Source organism: Bos mutus, chromosome 16, assembly GCF_027580195.1.
Source record: "Bos mutus isolate GX-2022 chromosome 16, NWIPB_WYAK_1.1, whole genome shotgun sequence".
Lineage (NCBI taxonomy): Eukaryota > Metazoa > Chordata > Mammalia > Artiodactyla > Bovidae > Bos > Bos mutus.
In genome coordinates, this window is record NC_091632.1 from 1,627,653 (window position 1) to 1,646,414 (window position 18,762).

Genomic DNA, 18,762 nt, shown 5'->3' on the forward strand with positions numbered 1-18,762 from the left:
GGACGCGACCTCCGGGAAAAGCAGCTCAGCCTGGGTGCCCCTGCCCGCTCTGAGGCTGCGTGTGGAGCCCTGGTCCCTGCCCCTTACTGGATGCAGCCCGCAGCCCCTGCCCAGGGCCAGCGCCATCCCCGGGCCCGCGTGCGCATCTGCGCCGGTGCGCGTGCGCGGGCAGGGGGTGGCGTGGAAGGAGAGCGCGACAGATGCGGACGTGAATGCCGACACAGGGGGGTCCCTGCGCCGACAGGTGCCTGACAGAGGAGGGCAGCGAAGGCCCAGGCTCCCAGAGTCGCCCTTTGTTCTCCGCCAGTCGCCCAGAGGAATACATTAAGCGGGGGAACAAAAAGAGCGGGGAAGGGGGCGGGGGTTCGGGAGGAGGGCTGAGTGGGGGGGCCACAGGCCTGATCCCCTCGGGCCAAGGGGGCCGGCACGGGAGGGCCTGAGGACCACGCTAATGTCCCCCACCCACCCCCGCGGGCCTGGGGGACTCCAGACAAAGGGTCGGCCGCGCCCCCGCCCCGCCCACTGTGTGCGCGCTGTCACGGCAGGAGGGTGCACTCAGCCTGGGAAGCTGGGAAGCGGCCATCTGTCGCTGCCAGCGTGTCACCCCCGCCGGCCTTGGGTGGGAGGGGCAGGGATGCCTCTGCAGCCAGCACCAGGCGGGAACGCCAGCCCCGGCCACCGCTGCCCCTTCCCCCCCTGCACGTCCCTCTTCTGTGTCCCTCTCAGTGGGCGCATGGGGCATCACCGTGCCACAGATCCTGAATTTAGGGCCGTGGCGTCCCATGCAGACAGAAAGGCATCTGAAGTGACACTCGGCTTGCTCCCTAGTCCCGGGCCAGCAGCCCGCGCTCACCTGGTAGCCCAGGTGATCGGGATGCGGTGGGTGGCATAGACCGTGAAGGCCAGCGGCCCCGAGAGATGGCAGGCCTCCTGAACCAGGGTGTGCTTGCGGCTCCCAGGCACCGCGGGCTGGAAGTCTGCGTTGAACGTGTTGCAGTACAGCTCCACCAGGTCCAAGATGGCAGCCGTCAGGGCTTCCACAACCTTCTCTGTTTAAGGAAGGGGTCGGGAGGAAGAGCTCTGAGGGTCAGTGAGCTCCATTCTGTGGGCAAGGCACTGCCTGGGACCGCGGCCCTGAACGCCAGTCACGCGTCTGTGCTGAAATGGGGAAAGCAGGGGCACAGCACATACTGCTCATAAAATGAAAGATGCTCAGTTCTAAACATCGTCCTGATTTATATGTGCTGCTACTTATTTTGTGTTAAATGTCCTTTCTTTTAGGAAATAGTAGGAATAAGAGTTATCAGTTACTAGGAAGTCACTGCTTAGCAAAATAAGACCAACAATTGTATGTCGGTCACCAAAATAATACTTTTTGGTCCACAAAATCTGAAAGATTGGGAATCACTGACCAAGAATCCTGGAGATATGAGCAACATATTTCTAGGATATGGGCAACATTCTGCTGGAAAGACTTAAGAGGGGATCCTAGGGAAAAATTCTTTATCACTGTCTCCCCAGGCCCTGCTGAATTGGAAACACGGGGGTTATGAGCCTACAACCTACTCAAGTGAAAGTTTTCCCATTTGGAAGCCGGGGCACCATGCCCACTCCCACACTTACACAAATGCATCTCCATCTCCCAGGGACACCATAGGAATAAATAGGAAAAATAATGCAAAAACATTTTGTGGAAAGAAATATGCTCTCCAGCTGTGTCCATGCCTCATATAGGAAAACACACACACACAGGCAGACCTGGACCCATAAATCAAGGGAGCTGGGGAGAAAAGGAATCTGGGCAGAACCTGAGGTTTTCACCTGCCCACTCCCGCATGAAGAGCAGTCCCTTACCTCGGTTTTCCCTCATGGCCAAGACGGTGGGATCCTGTTGGGGAGAAAGGAGGGGAAGGGGAGCTTCAGGACCACAGTCCTTTCCATCACAGCTTTTCATAGCCGCCCTCATCTGGACCAGGCTGGACCGAAATTCAAGGAGCAGAGGTTCCCCAGGGAGGATAGAGTGACAGTCTGTACCAGATCCGTGTGAGGGACAGTGAGCCAGAGCAAGGAGATAGTCCTCGCATCCACCCAAACGAGCCACGATACAGTCATTGTGTCCACCCAAACGAGCCATGATACAATCATCACATCCACCCAAACAAGCCAGGATACAGTCCTCCCGTCCACCCAAACGAGCCAGGATACAGTCCTCCCGTCCACCCAAACGAGCCAGGTACAGTCCTCCCGTCCACCCAAACGAGCCAGGATACAGTCCTCCCGTCCACCCAAACGAGCCAGGGTACAGTCCTCCCGTCCACCCAAACGAGCCAGGGTACAGTCCTCCCGTCCACCCAAACGAGCCAGGGTACAGTCCTCCCGTCCACCCAAACGAGCCAGGGTACAGTCCTCCCGTCCACCCAAAACGTCCACCCAAACGAGCCAGTATACAGTCCTCCTGCCCACCCAAACGAGCCAGGTACAGTCCTCCCGTACAGTCCCGCCCACCCAAACCAGCCAGGATACAGTCCTCCCGTCCACCCAAACGAGCCAGGATACAGCCATCACGTCCACCCAAACGAGCCAGGATACAGTCCTCCCGTCCACCCAAATGAGCCAGGATACAGTCCTCCTGTCCACCCAAACGAGCCAGGATACAGTCCTCCCATCCACCCAAATGAGCCAGGATACAGTCCACCTAAACCCAGTCCTCCCACCCACCCAAACCAGCCATGATACAGTCCTCCTGTCCACCCAAATGAGCCAGGATACAGCCATCACATCCACCCAAATGAGCCACGATACAGCCATTATGTCCACCCAAACGAGCCATGGTACAGTCCTCCCGTCCACCCAAACGAGCCAGGGTACAGTCCTCCCGTCCACCCAAATGAACCAGGGTACAGTCCTCCGGTCCACCCAAACAAGCCAGGATACAGTCCTCCAGTCCACCCAAATGAACCAGGATACAGTCCTCCCGTCCACCCAAACGAGCCAGGGTACAGTCCTCCCGTCCACCCAAACGAGCCAGGATACAGCTTTCACGTCCACCCAAACGAGCCAGGATACAGCCACCACGTCCACCCAAACGAGCCAGGATACAGCCATTATGTCCACCCAAACGAGCCAGGGTACAGTCCTCCTGTCCACCCAAACGAGCCAGGATACAGCTTTCACGTCCACCCAAACGAGCCACGATACAGCCATCACGTCCACCCAAACAAGCCAGGATACAGTCCTCCCGTCCACCCAAACGAGCCAGGGTACAGTCCTCCCGTCCACCCAAACGAGCCAGGGTACAGCCACTGTGTCCACCCAAACGAGCCACGATACAGTCATCACGTCCACCCAAACGAGCCAGGATACAGTCCTCCCGTCCACCCAAATGAGCCAGGATACAGCCATCACATCCACCCAAACGAGCCAGGATACAGTCATCACGTCCACCCAAACGAGCCAGGATACAGCCGTCGCGTCCACCCAAACGAGCCACAATACAAACGAGCCAGGATACAGTCCTCCCGTCCACCCAAACAAGCCAGGGTACAGCCATTGTGTCCACCCAAACAAGCCAGGATACAGTCATCATGTCCACCCAAATGAGCCAGGATACAGTCCTCCCATCCACCCAAACGAACCAGGATACAGCCATCACATCCACCCAAACGAGCCAGGATACAGTCATCACATCCACCCAAACGAGCCAGGATACAGTCGTCACGTCCACCCAAACGAGCCAGGGTACAGTCCTCCCGTCCACCCAAACGAGCCAGGGTACAGTCCTCCCGTCCACCCAAACGAGCCACGGTACAGCCCTCCCGTCCACCCAAACGAACCAGGATACAGTCGTCACGTCCACCCAAACAAGCCAGGATACAGCTGTAGCGTCCACCCAAACGAGCCAGGATACAGCCATCGCGTCCACCCAAATGAGCCGGTGCAGCCCTTGGGCCACTCGCGTTTAGATCGCAGCACCTGCCACGCAGCTGGCCCTGTCTGCACAGCATGCAGCCCCTGCGGTGGCGCCTCCAGTCCCTGGCTCGGGGAGATTCTGGTCTTGCACCCCAGTGGGTATGCAAACGGCCAGGCAGCGCCTCAGTGACTGTGAGCAGCCTTTGCCTGCGTTCCTGGCCTCAGTCCTGGTGGCAGGCCCCGGCCGCGCTCAGACTCGGGGAAAGGCAACACACTTGGCCTCCATTTCCCAGGAACTTTGTGACCGAGTGTTCAGACATGAAAGATGCAGGTGGAGGGAAGAGCCCTTCAGTAAGTGAACACCCCGCCACCTGATTCCCGGGGCTACTCCCCTCCTCCTTCCCCATGCTAGCACTCCATTACCTTCTGGATTTTAGGCTTCACTCGGGAAGGGCAGGGGGGCAGCTGGTTGAGAGCGCTGGTGATCTCAGGGGTTTCCACAGCGGCTAGGGCGTTGCAGATGGCCTTGACGGACTGGACCACCCTGTCGGCCTTCAGTGGGAAGTCCCCCTGTGGGAGGCAGCACAGTGAGGCCGGCAGGCACGTGCTGCAGGGGAACGGGTTGGGAGGGTAACCTGTGGGGCCCATGCTTTATTTTCAGACACCCAGCATTAGCGAATATCACACAGCTCCTGATGAATTAAAGGAGCCGTGACCACGTTCCCCAATGCTTTCAGCCATCCTCACTGAACCTCGTCTTATCTCCAGCCTCCCTCTGTCCACTCGTCTGTTTATACTACACAAACACATGCGGGGTCTCACCGGGGTGACGTGCAGTTTTAATAAAATCAATGCACAGAGAATGAAGAGCAAGGGAACCAAATGCATTGAGGGTGCATTTGCACACGCAGCTTTATGTCTCCCGCTAGTGTCAAGCCTGTCCCGGAGGCCTCATCTCAGCCCCACAGCCATGCCATGCCCTGCACCATGGCTCCAGCGGTTTTCTGTTCTGGAATCCCTTCACCTTCCCTGCCCTGACTACCTAAGTAAATGCAGATCACAGACGAGCTAAATACTCACTTCCTTCCCAGAGCCTTCCCTAGCAGTCCCCCTCTACAACACTCTCCAAGAGCTCTTGATTACCCAATACCAACCTGTTCTGTCTACCAATAGCTTTATGTTACCATTTCATTCTTTTGGCAGGAACACAGGTTCCCGGAAGCCTGACACAATTCTTACGCTTCTCCACCCACAGCGGCCACTAACATAGGGCCAGACTAGTACAAAAAAGGCATTCGGAGAACTCATCTCTCATCACAGTAAAGGTCCAAGCAGAGGCTGCTAGAGCAGGGAGTCTGGCAGTCGGTGGAGGGGTGAGCTAGATACAAAGCTATATCCAGCTCCCCCCAAAGGATGACCACCATTTAAACAGCATCAATGAGACACGGATTGTTTTTGAAGACCACTATGTGATTTTGCCGGGAGAAATATCAATAACCTCAGATATGCAGATGATACCACCCTTATGGCAGAAAGTGAAGAGGAACTCAAAAGCCTCTTGATGAAAGTGAAAGTGGAGAGTGAAAAAGTTGGCTTAAAGCTCAACATTCAGAAAATGAAGATCATGGCATCCGGTCCCACCACTTCATGGGAAATAGATGGGGAAACAGTGGAAACAGTGTCAGACTTTATTTTTCTGGGCTCCAAAATCACTGCAGATGGTGACTGCAGCCATGAAATTAAAAGACGCATACTTCTTGGAAGGAAAGTTATGACCAACCTAGATAGCATATTGAAAAGCAGAGACATTACTTTGCCAATAAAGGTTTGTCTAGTCAAGGCTATGGTTTTTCCAGGTCATGTATGGATGTGAGAGTTGGACTGTGAAGAAAGCTGAGGGCCGAAGAATTGATGCTTTTGAACTGTGGTGTTGGAGAAGACTCTTGAGAGTCCCTTGGACTGCAAGGAGATCCAACCAGTCCATTCTGAAGGAGATCAGCCCTGGGATTTCTTTGGAAGGAATGATGCTAAAGCTGAAACTCCAGTACTTTGGCCACCTCATGCGAAGAGTTGACTCATTGGAAAAGACTCTGATGCTGGGAGGGATTGGGGGCAGGAGAAGAAGGGGACGAAAGAGGATGAGATGGCTGGATGGCATCACTGACTTGATGGACGTGAGTCTGAGTGAACTCCGGGAGTTGGTGATGGACAGGGAGGCCTGGCGTGCTGCGATTCATGGGGTCGCAAAGAGTCGGACATGACTGAGCGCCTGATCTGATCTGATCTGATGTGATTTTCTTCAACTTCACAGCACATGGGACACATGTTTATTCCTATGGTTTTGAGGCTTAAAACTCCATGTGAATCCAAGTGGGGAGAGTCTTGGCCCTTCCCTACCTTTGGGATCCTGTGACTCAGCACATAGGAGGTTCCTGGCCTTGTTCACAGGACATTCAAGTTGTGCAGCGGGGCAGCAACTCTATGTCTCTTAGCTTTGGAGATGCTGTGCTCCAGAGAGAGGATCCGGGAATGACTCCTGACCTGCTCCCACAGAGGAGCAGAACCCTTCTGAACACACGTGCCAGCCGCCCAACAGACGGCAGTCTTGGTGTGCCCATGTGCTAGAGGAATGAAAAGTGCTCTGCTAATAGATTTCAGTGTCCGCTCCAGATCCCTTTAGTGCTCACTGATCCTGGGAGGACTAGGGGAGAGGCAGGAAGAAGTTTGGGGCCGCTGGGCCAGCTCCAGAATTTGTACTCACGTCAGCCAACAGGAAGGCATCCACCTCATTGTGGTAAGTGTCGAACAGAAGACTCAGGGCCTGCCTGGGGAGTTGGGGACAGGGAAATGTCATAGGAGAAGTCAGGACAGATCCAGTGTTCTGGAAGACCCATTTTCTCCCTCCTCCTCCTCAGCTCAGGAATCAGGCTCTGGTTTAAAGGGGTTTCTGCTCTTCCCGTCAGTCCCATGCAGACTGAAGGCCAGAAGTCCCTTCTGTGGGCCCCCTCTTACTTAGAGAACGTAGTAAAGTACTAAGGGAAGGTACGTCACACACCCTGGAGTGGGGATCTTCTCCTGTGAGACTCTGGACCCCCATGCCCGACACGTGCAAAAAGTCCGGGCTGTGGCAGAAAGGCAAGCGGGGGTGCCTCTAGGGTCCCCTCATGGTCTCTGCTTGGCCCACACCCAGGACGGCACCCGCTCTCACCTGCTGATGGTCTGCTTGACTGGCCTCTCTTGCAGGTGGACGAGGTAGTTCAAGGTGGAGGGGCTCTGGTCATCATTCACCTGTGTGAGGAGCACCCTGTTCAGAAAAGGCGGTTGCCTCCACCGCAGCCCCGCGCTCCTGCCCCAGGCCCACGCAGCATGTTCCGCGTCACTGTCTGCCCACCCCCGCCCTGGCACACACGAACCGTGCGGGCCAGGTCACCGCGCACGGCCTTCTGCTCCATCAGCTGCAGCCGGATATCGCCGAACTTCCGACAGTACTGAATATACTCGTGGCTGCCCAGGGCGTGCTTGCTGTAGGGACAGAGGGACAAGGCCGTTAGCATCCTAGAGACTCAGTGGAACTTTCGAGGGAAATGCACACCTCAGCCTAGGGGCAAAAGAAACAAGAGGAAGGGGAGGCAGGAGAGGGGCTGTATTCCTGTGCTGTACCCTCTACCTTGGCTGCTGGGAAACGTCACAGTAGAGCTCAGGCAAAGAAACAGAGGTGTGTCTAAAGAAAAGCTGCCTAATACAGTTAACCCTTGGTCTGTACAAACACTAACTGTGCTAGGTATTTATTACCGTTATCCCTGGTTCAACTCCAGGAGTGGGAACTTCTGGAGAGGGGGGGAACGGAGATTTCTCAGGGGTAGTGTTTAAACTCCATCCTCCCTGGCGGCTCATACGGTAAAGCGTCTGCCTACAATGCGGGAGACCTGGGTTCAATCCCTGAGTCGGGAAGATCCCCTGGAGAAGGAAATGGCAACCCACTCCAGTACTCTTGGCTGGAGAATCCCACGGACAGAGGAACCTGGTAGGCTACAGTCCATGGGGTTGCAAAGAATTGGGCACGACTGAGCAACTTCATTTTTCCTCTTGGCTTTGGTATATATGTGTGTTAGTTGCCCAGTCGTGTCCAACTCTGCAACCATGGACTGTAGCCTGCCAGGCTCCTCTGTCCATGGGATTTTCCAGGCGAGAATACTAGAGTGGGTTACCATTCCCTTCTCCAGGGGAATCTTCCCTACCCAGGAATCGAATCTGGGTCTCCTGTACTGCAGGCAGATTCAATACCAACTAAGCCACCAGAGAAGCCTAACTTTGGCATATAGGACAGACCAGAAGCCAGCGTAAGCACAGGTGGTCTTAAGTCCCCCCACACTGTGGTCTTAAGTCACACACTCCTCACTATTACCATCTGGGGTGCCAAGGCCAACCAAGCAAACCCACCAAGATTCCGGGTGGAATTATCCCCAACCAAACTCCTGCTTCTCACCTCCCTCTGTGGGTCGTGTGACTGTGAATAACAATATAATCTCTACAGACGACCTGCATGCCATTACCCCTGCTCAGAGGACAACACACAAGACCTCTGTGCCCCTAACCCAGCCTAGGCTCCAGAGAAGGCGCTCTAGGGGGTCCCCAGCTGCTCCAGCCCCAAGTTGAACCGTGGTCAGAAAGGAAGCCCGGGAGAAGGGCAGACTGAGTCCCCCCTGCAGGCCAGCTCAGCAGGCCTGGGCCAGGTCCCAGCAGCTGGGGAACAGAAGCCGGAAAGGGACTTCCTTCCTCAGCAGAGCCGGGAGTCTAGGCCAGAAACAGCAAGGAGAGCAATGCAGAGGGCTCTGTGCAGAAGCCGACAAAGGGGTCCAGGCCCATGGCCAGGACAGGCCGCTAGGACGTAAGTGGGTTGTCCACATCCAGAGGGGCCAAGCCTCAGAATTGGGCCCCCCCTGCTGAGACTGGGTGGCAGCCGAAACCTGGAGGTGGGAGAGGCTGGGCCATGGGGCAGGGCTGGCGGGAGTGCCTGGGAGGAAGGAAGAGGTGGCGGAGGTGGGGGAGGCGGCAGGAAACCCAGCCTTCCCCTGGGACCATCTCAAGGTTCTTATCAGGGCAGCCTGCATCCTGGACTGCCACTCCCCCTCAGCGTCAGCCCCTCTGCTAGACCAGGGGAGGAAACCCAGGGCCTCCTGGGAGCCAGCAGCTTTCTGGAGCTCCCAAGGGGCCTTCCCACCTCCACTCAAGGCAGATGCTCAGGGGCCTGGGCTTTTCTGTTACACGAGAGGAAAGAGAAGAGCCCTGGTGGAGGAGGGGCTCCTGGACCAAGAGCAATGGACACAAGTCCCCGGGGAGCGTGCCTGACTTTCTCTGTGGAAGGCTTTCTTCTGCGTGCATTCAAGGTAGGGGGAGACAGGCCTGACCCTAGGACCAACCATCCTGTTCCACCTCGCCTGCGACATTCCCCCTGCGTCTTGGCAAGAAGTCAGCACCTGACCGCTTATCCACCACCTCTGGACTCAGGGGCTGAAGGACTAGGGGCCGTAAAGGAAATGGCAGTATCCAGCTGACCTGGATCCTCTCTTTGGACTGGTCCTTCTCTGGGAACATTTAGGGATTGCTCATCGGGGTGTTCTCATCTATAACCCTTGGCGCATTTTACAGAAGCAGCTGAGGGCCAGAGTCTCACAACCCGTAAAAGGCAGCCAGACCCCAACCCGCTGTGCTCAGGTGCCCACAGTGCCCACTGCTCCTTCCGACAGTGGCAGGGGCTCTCTGCCAGGAGCCCCTGAGTCTGGGGCCCCTTTTATTCTTCTGGGGGAAAGTAAGTATACATTGAACTTCCCTGGAGTTGTGCCACACAGGGCCCTGCCCTCTTCTTTTCTCTGTTTTCCTGTTGAGGGCACAGAGACAGGAAGGGCCCACAATACCCCTGAGAAGCCAGCCAAGAATGGCGCTAGTCACAGATCAGGCATCCTTGCCTCTCGACCTACGTGGAAGGGAAGGAGCAAGTGGCGGTGTTCCCCGCGTGCCCCTCAGCCCCTCAGCCCAGAGAGGCAGCCTCTTCTCCCCGTTCCCAGCATCGGCTGCACCAGGCAGCCAGGGACGAGGGCAGCATGCGGCTAAAGCTTGAGGGGGAGGGCAGATCTCTCTGTTTCCTGATCCGCTGACCTCTGGCTGATTCTGCAGCCCGCCACACAGCCGTGCCACCCGAGGGGTGCAGCCCCCTCTCTGCCAGCCCAGCTCCCCAGAGCCCAGCACAGTGGAAAGAAGACTGGTCCCCATCAGACTTTCCAGTGAGGCTGTTCACTGCAGAGGGCGCTGAACGGACAGGCGCTGGAGGCGCGCCTCTGGTGGGGAGGACAGCCAGCCCCACATGCCAGCGGGGCAAGGGCTCGCCGGCAGAGGAAGGGGGAAGAGAGCAACTGTGGTTCTTACCCCTGGTCCCGTGGGGCACTCTGCCCAGTCCTCCTCCTGCCCCCGGCCGTAAAGACACCGCACAAGATCTAGGGCGGGGGCATAGCCCCCCACCCCCCCACACACATCTCTCCACGTGCACAAGTCTGCAGGCAGATATGCTCTTTGCCCAATCCCAGTTCCAAGCTCTTTCCACAGCAGATTTGTCTCAGGAAGCCGGCCAAGCCCTCTGGAAGACCGAGCTCCTGGGGAAAGCGCGACGTGGCTGAGAGTATGCCCAGAAAGCAGGAGTCCTGCCTGTGGCCAGGCCTCGAGCCCAGCGTGCCCCTGCAAAGCCCTCTCATGACCCTGCGTCCCAGAAGACACGTGCCACCTCCTGCCCGCTTGTCCCCACCCGCTCACTCACTTCTGCAGGAACTCCTCCAGCCCACAGGGCTTCAGCACAAAGTCACCCACGTCGACATCCCTCAGTTCATCACGGGTGTAGCACAGGGTCTGGTAGATGAGCAAGTCTACAGTGGAGGAGCCTGAAAGGGGTGAGGCGGGGGGGCAAGGAGGGGGTCACTGCGGCAGGCGGGGCTCAACCTGAGCCCCCTCGCCCTGCAGGCCCAGCACCAGCCAATGAAGCAGTTTGGGGTTTCAAAACAGTCACCCCTGCCCCACCTCTGAGGATGCCCACGCAGCCTCCCCCCAACTTACAGTTGCAGGTAAAAGTGAGCGGCTCCCGCAGGCTGTCGCACAGCACGGTCACCTTCAGGTTCACCTCATCCCCGAGGTGCTCCGGGCTCGGGGTGACAGCGCTCCAGACATACCCAGTGAGGGCGTAGTCCTGGACATCAGAGCCGGATCGGAGGCTGTGCAGGAAGAGAGGGGAAGACCTGTGCCTTCGGGAGACAGTGGCGGACAAGACGCCTGCTGGGACCTCCATCCTGAGGCCCAAGGGCCCCTCCATGCCCATCCCGCCTGCGGCCCTCCAGGTCTTCAGGCCAGGATGGGGACAGTGGGGAAGCATCTCTGCGAAACCATGTTCTTGACACATTTGTTACAGTTGCAAAACGTTTCTCAAGCTGAGTTGAACATTAGGGACAGTTCTAAACAACACAGCTTTCCATAATAAGTTCCGAGGAATATTTTTCTGAATCCATTTCCTTTCTCTTTTAGCTCCAGATAAGATTACACCCTTTATCTCCATCTGGGGTATATTTGCTCCTAAGGGCAACTGCTCCTGAAGTGATTGGAAATACTTTGTTAGAGCCAAGTTTCATGAATTTTGTCCACAATGTGAAAATTCTAAGACTCCAAAACAGCCTACAAACACCGGTTGCAGGAAGCACCCCATAGTTATAATTGAGATCTATTACAGATGGCTCTTCCTCCCTAGAAAGTTCTGAAAGGACTGAGTCTCCTCCCCGCCCCACAGCCCTCCCTAACCCCGTCATTAACTCTTACACATCCAGCATGTGGCAAAATGCAGCAACTTCCTCATCTCTCTCCTCTGAGACCTCAAACAGCTCGTGGCCATTGGCGACGGTGTGGGGCCGGGAGCCCACCTTTAAGAGAAGAGCAGCTGACTCAGAGCCTCATCATCCCCTTCCCATAGGCCGCTCCTCGATCTAAACTCTTAACCTCCAGGTGTAAAGGCTTCCTGGTGAGAGTGGCATATGTGGGACTTTCAGGAATATATTTATCTTCTGTCCTGGGAGACTAAGCGCCAAGTTGAAAAAGCAGTTGAAGCCTTGGCTGAGTTTGGAAGCCTGGATGAGATGGACGTGAATGTGGCCAAACCTCCTTCCGGAGACGCCAGTGTCTAGTAAGCTCAAGCCTGCAGGTCAGGCAGTGCCCTGCTTGCTGGACCCCGGGGCTGACTTTCTGGAGGGTGCTCACAGAGGCGTGGCGGGAAGCTGAGCGGACAGCTGTTTCCCCTATCCCAGAACGGAAGCCCATGGAAGCAGGTTGCCCAAAGAGTCCCCAAGGAAACGGGGCCCTGGGCAACACTTCAACATCCACAGCAAGCCCCAGGGACCCAACACAGAGAGAAACTAAGAGACCATAGATGGAGGCGATGACTCAGACACACGTGCCTTCCCGGTCAATGCTGTTTGAGGAATAAAGTGTCAAAGCAGCTTCCTGGGCAGGAAAGGACCTGCTAAAAGGGTTAGGTCCTTCTACTCTGCTGGTCCCCCACAGCTGCAATGTGAGGGAGCCTGCCTGAGCTCCACTTCCAGTCCAAGAAAACGTGTGTGCCACCTGAGATTCTCAGCAGGACCTCCACCACGGGGCTGTCCAGTCATCCACGGAGAGTTTTAAAGCAGCCCTCCAACAAGACCTGTAGCACAGCCCCAGGGGGACGAAGTGGAGGAGGGGCTGGTGCAAGTCTGTCCTGACAGACCTGCCCAGAGCCCCGGGGGAGGCTGCCCCCAAGGAACGAAGTGATGGCGCAGATGGAGCAGCAGCCGGCATCGGGTAAAAGCGCCATTTCCGAGAAGCCGCGCACCAGTCTGCTCACACCAGCCTTCACCTCTCAGCCTGCCTGCCCCGCCCCGGGGCAGACGGCAGCAAGTGAGTTCCTCGTTTGAATAACCAGATCGCTTCCTCTGAGTGACCCTCGCTCACTGGCCTCGCCCCCTGGGCAGGCGTGGAGGGTGTGCAGAGAGGGGAGGGCAGCGTGGGGGCAGCTGGCATGGGAGGTCCCGGCCCTGCCAAGTTCGTGCTGTGTCCCAGTCAAAACAATAGTACCACTGTCAGCAACTCACCCACAGAAGTGAGAGCAACAGAGCGACAGAGACAGGGAGGGGAGGGCAAGGCAGGGGGCAGAAGACAGAGTGGCCAGTGAGGGCCACTCAGGCCCTTTCAGTGCCACTCATGGGCTCCGTAAGAAAACAAAACAAAGCCACTTACGTTTGCCCGGCCGGCAGGCCCTGGGGGCATCGCCTGATGCTGGCCGGGGGCACCTGCAAGGCAGAGGCTGGCAGCAGGGATACCGCGCCGGCACTTGGAGCCAGCCGTCTCCTCAGCTGGCCCCGCAGGCCTGGGATGAGGAGGGTCGCTCCGGCTGGAGGCCCGGCGAAGGCGAGGAGGTGGTGTGGGCCGGGAGCCGGAAGGGGCCCCGGTCCTGGAGTGAGCCCCCGCACCAGGCTGGGGTGGGGAGGACCAAGGCCGCATGTCCCCCTAAGAACGGGCAGGAGCTCTGCTTGCCCTAGCTTCTTCAAGGAGACACTGGACCAAGTTTCCCCCCAGAATTCTGATAACACACAGGGGATGTGGGAAGGATCAGAGTTGGGGAGGGGGAAAGGGAGCCACAGGGGTTCCCACCTACCAGGGTGGCCTGACTCGGTGCGAGCAGGCCCGGCTGTGTGAGAACAGACTCTCCCTGTCCCTATAAATAGCAGGAACAGCCCCACCTCTCAGAGCAGGGCCTTTAAAGAGCCTGGCGCCCTACAGCTTATCCCAGGAGCTGCCTCTGCTCTGGGGGACTCTCTTAACCAGCACAGGAAGGAAGGACCACGTGGCTCTTCCAGAGTCGTGGAGGATCCCAATTACTGGGACGTAACGTGGGAAAGCCCCAGTGTCCATTAGACAATGGGCTAGGAGAAAACAAGGATGGAATGAAGTGGAACGCCATTAGCACAGAAGGCATCTGCCAAGGGGTGCCTCTTGGCTCCTCCGGGGCCAGGGTTTCCAGGGCCCGAGTGTGAAACACGAAGCAGGCTTCAGGTCCTCCCCTGAAGGGGATGCTGCTGACACTTCTTAAACCAGAAAAAAACCTACCCTGTGCTTCTGCGTAAATGCTTTGCTATTGTATACTATGCACTGATAAAAGTGAAACTATTATTGTCACACTGCATACTTTTTCCAAATATTTTCACTGCAAAATGAGATGGATGATGGTGATGATGGCACAACAACATGAATGTACTTAATGCCACTGAATTGCATACTTACTGACTGGTTCAAAGAGATTTATGGGATGTATATTTTATCCCAATGAGAGAGAGAAGCATGCGTGTGCGCGCACAGAGGACAGGGAGGAGACAGACAGCGGGGCAGAGAGGCAGAGACCTGGAGAGAAGTGGGGGAGAGAGCACAGAGAGAAAGGGAGCGAGCACAGTGGAGCTTTGGGGTGAGAGGCAGCAGGGCTCTGCACCAAGGCTCATCACGAAAGACACTGAGAGGTCTGGCCAGGACGCGATCCCTGAGCGCCGAACATCGGTCAGGCTCGGGACTCAACCCCATCGTCACGCAGCACTTTCGGCCGAGCAGAAAGTCAGAAAGCAGAGGCCATTCGGCCATGGAGTCAACGCTGCATCTCCTCACCCCAGGTCTCCCCTTATATCACTAAGCGGGCATTCAGAAACGCCCACACCCACAAGGGCCGCTTGGCCGGGACACACGAAACTTGGCCCTGAAAAGGAGCTCCCTCTCCTGGCGTCCCTCCTCCCTTCCCCAGCCCGGCCTGGGGCGCAGAGGCAGAGCCAGGAGCGCACTGAAGGGGTGAGGGTGGAGCAGACCTGCATTTGGACAGTGAAGAGGAAAGAGGGACTGTTCTGTTTCTGAAGGACAAGGCAACGGGCACAGAAGAAACACAGAGGTCCTCACCGGGGCTGCAGAAATGCGGCGGTTCTTGCCGGGTGTTGCGTTTTTCCGGTTGGCGCAGCGGGAGGCGTATGTGCGGGGGGGCACCTGTGGGGGCATGGTCTTGCTCCGGGCCACGGGCTTCCCAGGAGTGTCCTTGGCAAAGTCCAGGGGCCCCCGACCCTCCTTCCAGCCCCTGGTGGCATCCTGCAGCATCTCTGCGTCGTAGGTCGACTTCAGGTTCAGCCGTGTGATGGCATCGTTAATGCCGTCGTAGTCCACGGAACCCAGCGGCCGCCCCGGACTCCCACCTCCCAGCTCCTCCTCCTCTTCTAGGATCCCGGGCCCCAGCAACTTGCCTGGAGGTTGTTCAACTGAAGAGAAAGTGTTGATGTCACTGGGCTGGGAAACCTTGGAAGAGGAGGGGGACCCCTTTCTGGGAGGCAGGGGAGGAGTATCCCAGATAGAGACTCGGGGAGGCAGAGGAGGCGGGGACAGTTTCTTAGAAGAGTCTTCTCTGTGCCTTGGTCCTGGGGACAAGGAGAGCCCCCCATCTGAACCATCAAAAATGTAGAGATAGTCTTCGGCCAGGGAGCCTTTGGGCCAGGGATCTGGGCCAGGCTGGGAGCCCCGGGAGGTAGAGTGGTTGGGCAGCCCTTCCTGTGGGGAGACTGAGTTGTAATTGAGGGTAGGATCGGAGCCAGAAAGACCGCGTAAGAGCTTGAGGTCCTTCCGCCTTCCCGCTGGCTTGCTGTAGAAGTCCAGAACAGGCTCATCCCAGCCGATCAGAGAGGGGTCTGCGTTCTGCTTTGCCCTGCTTTCCTCCTTGTCGTGCCGAAGCCGGGACAGCGCGTCGTACTCCATCTGCAAGGCTTCAGCCATGGCCAGTTCTTTGCGGCTGATGCCCACCGACTCCAGGGACTTCCAGTGTTCCCCACTGCCCTGAGTCGAAGACATGGTGAGGACGGGGGACAGCGCAGACGAGGAAGCCGTCTACTTCATGGCAAAGTCCGGTCTGCAGGGTTGTGGCATGGTGTCTGGGCACCTGCAAGGAATGGGTAAAAATATCAGTCATTAGGTCTCAAAAACAGATGGGTCAGCAATCTGACTGGGCGCTAGAATCTGGGCCACTGCCTGTTTCTTGAGTGCCTACAACAGATGGAAAGAAACAGAAAGATGAAGAAAAAAATAGAGAGACACCAGGCCAACTTTATGTATCTATTACACCCATCCACCCTTCCATTCATCCATGCTATGCTATGCTATGCTAAGTCACTTCAGTCGTGTCCGACTCTGTGTGACCCCATAGACGGCAGCCCACCAGGCTCCCCCATCCCTGGGATTCTCCAGGCAAGAACACTGGAGTGGGCTGCCATTTCCTTCTCCAATGCATGAAAGTGAAAAGTGAAAGTGAAGTCACTCAGTCGTGTCCGACTCTTGGCGACCCCATGGACTGCAGCCTACCAGGCTCCTCCATCCATGGGTTTTCCAATCAAGAGTACGAGTGGGGTGCCATCGCCTTCTCCGTCCATTCATCCATACATTTTACTATCTCTGGTCCCTAAATCCCATCCTCATCTCGCTTACAGGTTCCCCAAGGAAAGAAGGAGGCACCTTGCATCAGCAAAGACAAAAAGATAGAGACAAGGGCTCTTCAGTCGATTGAAAGACAGCTCTCCAATATGAATGGACCTAGAGATGACCATACTAAGTGAAGTATGTCAAACAGAAAAAGACAAATTCCATAACGATATCACTTATATGTGGGGTCTAAAATATGACGCAAATGAACATATCTATGAAACAGAAAGAGAGGCACAGACACAGAACACAGGCTTGTGGTTGCCAAGGGGGCGGGGTGGGGAAGGCTTAGGCGTTCGGGACTAACAGACGTATCAAAACCTGGAGACAACCCAGTGTCCATCAGCAGGTGAGTGGATTCAAAAATGTGATGCGTCCACACAGCTGAATGCCACTCAGCAACAAAAAGGAATTCATTACTGCTACATGCAGTAACACGGATGAATCTCAAAATAACTATGCTGAGAAAAACAAGTCAGACCAAGATTATGGGTATGTAGCATTCCATTTGTATAAAGTTCTGGAAAAGGAGGACTAATCCACAGTGAAAGTGCAACTGCCAGTCGCTCACTCAGTTGTGTGGACGCTTTGCGATCCCACGGACAGTGGCCCGCCAGGCTCCTCTGTCCATGGAATTCTCCGGGCAAGAGTACCGGAGTGGGGTGCCATTCCCTTCTCCCAGGGATCTTCCCGACCCAGGAACTGAACCTGCATCTCCTGCTTTGGCAGGCAGATTCTTTACCACTGGCCATATATATGTATGTCAAAATTTATAAAGTTGTGCACTTTAAGTATGTACAATTTACTGTATGTACATACATACTATATGTATATGTACATACTATACGTACAATTATACTTCAATAAATCTATAATGAAAAGTACAATAAAGCCCTATGAAACAACTAGTCAGACTGCACTGAGATCCTCCCAAAATACATCAATACAAGCAATAAAACAAAACTAGCCAACAGGTAAGACCCGGGTGCCTGATGAAGGGAAGGTGTGCCAAAATCTTGATTTCCCTCAGCCCTTAGGAAACCAGACAGGAAGATCACACACACACACGCCTGGCCAGCTGCCTCTGCCATGAGAAGCCCTGTTCATTTACTCCAGCTTTGTCACCCTTCTCCTTCAGGTGCCGTGGGATGACACGGCATGAAGACATGTTCGTGATGACAAGGATAGCCTGGCCCAGTGGTTCTCAACCCTGGCTGCATATTACAAACACTGGGGGAATTCTTAAAAGTACTGAAGCCCAGGTACTTTCAAGAGATTCTGATTTAATTGGTCTGCAGTAGGCAGTGGTATTTTTAAAAACTCCCTAGGAGACTCTAAACTGTAGCCGAAGCTAAGAACCACAGACCTGTGTGTGTATGTGTGTTTCAGATTAGGTTGGGACAGCTGAGTGTGAAGTAAGTCACTTCTGAAGCTTCTCACCAGCAGCTGAGTTCACCATTTCTAAAATTATCAAAAATCCTTCATTTTATTGTACTGCTTTGCCCAGCAAGTTACAGACATATGAAGCATGTCCTTCATGATAAGAAAATTGAAAACATCAATAGAAAATAAGTTCAGATAGGTGCACGGTGGCAAGTTCCATCACACCCCAAATGAGTTAGGGCAAGAGCATCCTTTACATGCAGCCCCCTCCCAGATCCTGGAGCACCCCTTAGGCACAGGCTGGCTCCATGAGTCTTGGAATGTATTTCCCCCAAAATTGAGTAGCACAAGCTCAGTTTCAGGGTATGCAAAAACAGCTCTCTGCTGCTTCCTGTGTCTGTTGCGTTTCTCCACCCTTCAACATCTCCTTATAGACTACGTTTTATCCACAGAGGAAGAGAGTCATGCTACTTAAAATTCCAAGGAATCGGATGAGCAGATGGAGATACCCAGAACTTGGCTGCCCAGAGATGGGACACTAGACCCAGGAAAAGGAGGCCCATGCTTTTGATAGGAGACAAGAGATAAACGCTCAAAGCTGAACTGAGCTTGTGCTGTGCTTAGTCGCTCAGTCATGTCCAACTCTTTGTGACCCCATAGACCGTAGCTCGCCAGGCTCCTCTGTCCATGGGGACTCTCCAGGCAAGAACACTGGAGTGGGTTGCCATGCCCTCCTCCAGGTTTAATCCAGAGAATGGCTGTATTTTTGCCCCACGCTGGAACAAGCATAGTAGTAAAATGGCCTGGCCTGGCGCCGCTGTGAAGAGAGAAACTGAGGCCATTGGAAATAATCTCTCTCAGCGTCCTGCCTCTCTTGCCCACTAACTAACTGATCCACGCCTGCATTCAGCCTCC

At 55.5% G+C, this 18,762-nt stretch overlaps 1 protein-coding gene across 1 annotated transcript in view; it reads right to left on the minus strand.

Annotated features, from left to right (window-relative positions):
- Nucleotides 1–18,762, minus strand: part of PIK3C2B (phosphatidylinositol-4-phosphate 3-kinase catalytic subunit type 2 beta) — a 72,807-nt gene that overhangs the window by 34,561 nt on the left and 19,484 nt on the right. The window contains exons 2-11 of the mRNA XM_070384740.1: nucleotides 14,908–15,928; nucleotides 11,761–11,861; nucleotides 11,011–11,165; nucleotides 10,718–10,838; nucleotides 7,323–7,431; nucleotides 7,118–7,197; nucleotides 6,671–6,734; nucleotides 4,333–4,479; nucleotides 1,855–1,888; nucleotides 854–1,049 (exon numbers count right to left, since the gene is read on the minus strand). Coding sequence (XP_070240841.1) covers nucleotides 854–1,049; nucleotides 1,855–1,888; nucleotides 4,333–4,479; nucleotides 6,671–6,734; nucleotides 7,118–7,197; nucleotides 7,323–7,431; nucleotides 10,718–10,838; nucleotides 11,011–11,165; nucleotides 11,761–11,861; nucleotides 14,908–15,840 — 1,940 coding nt within the window. The 5' untranslated portion in view covers nucleotides 15,841–15,928. The remainder of the gene's footprint in view (nucleotides 1–853; nucleotides 1,050–1,854; nucleotides 1,889–4,332; nucleotides 4,480–6,670; nucleotides 6,735–7,117; nucleotides 7,198–7,322; nucleotides 7,432–10,717; nucleotides 10,839–11,010; nucleotides 11,166–11,760; nucleotides 11,862–14,907; nucleotides 15,929–18,762) is intronic.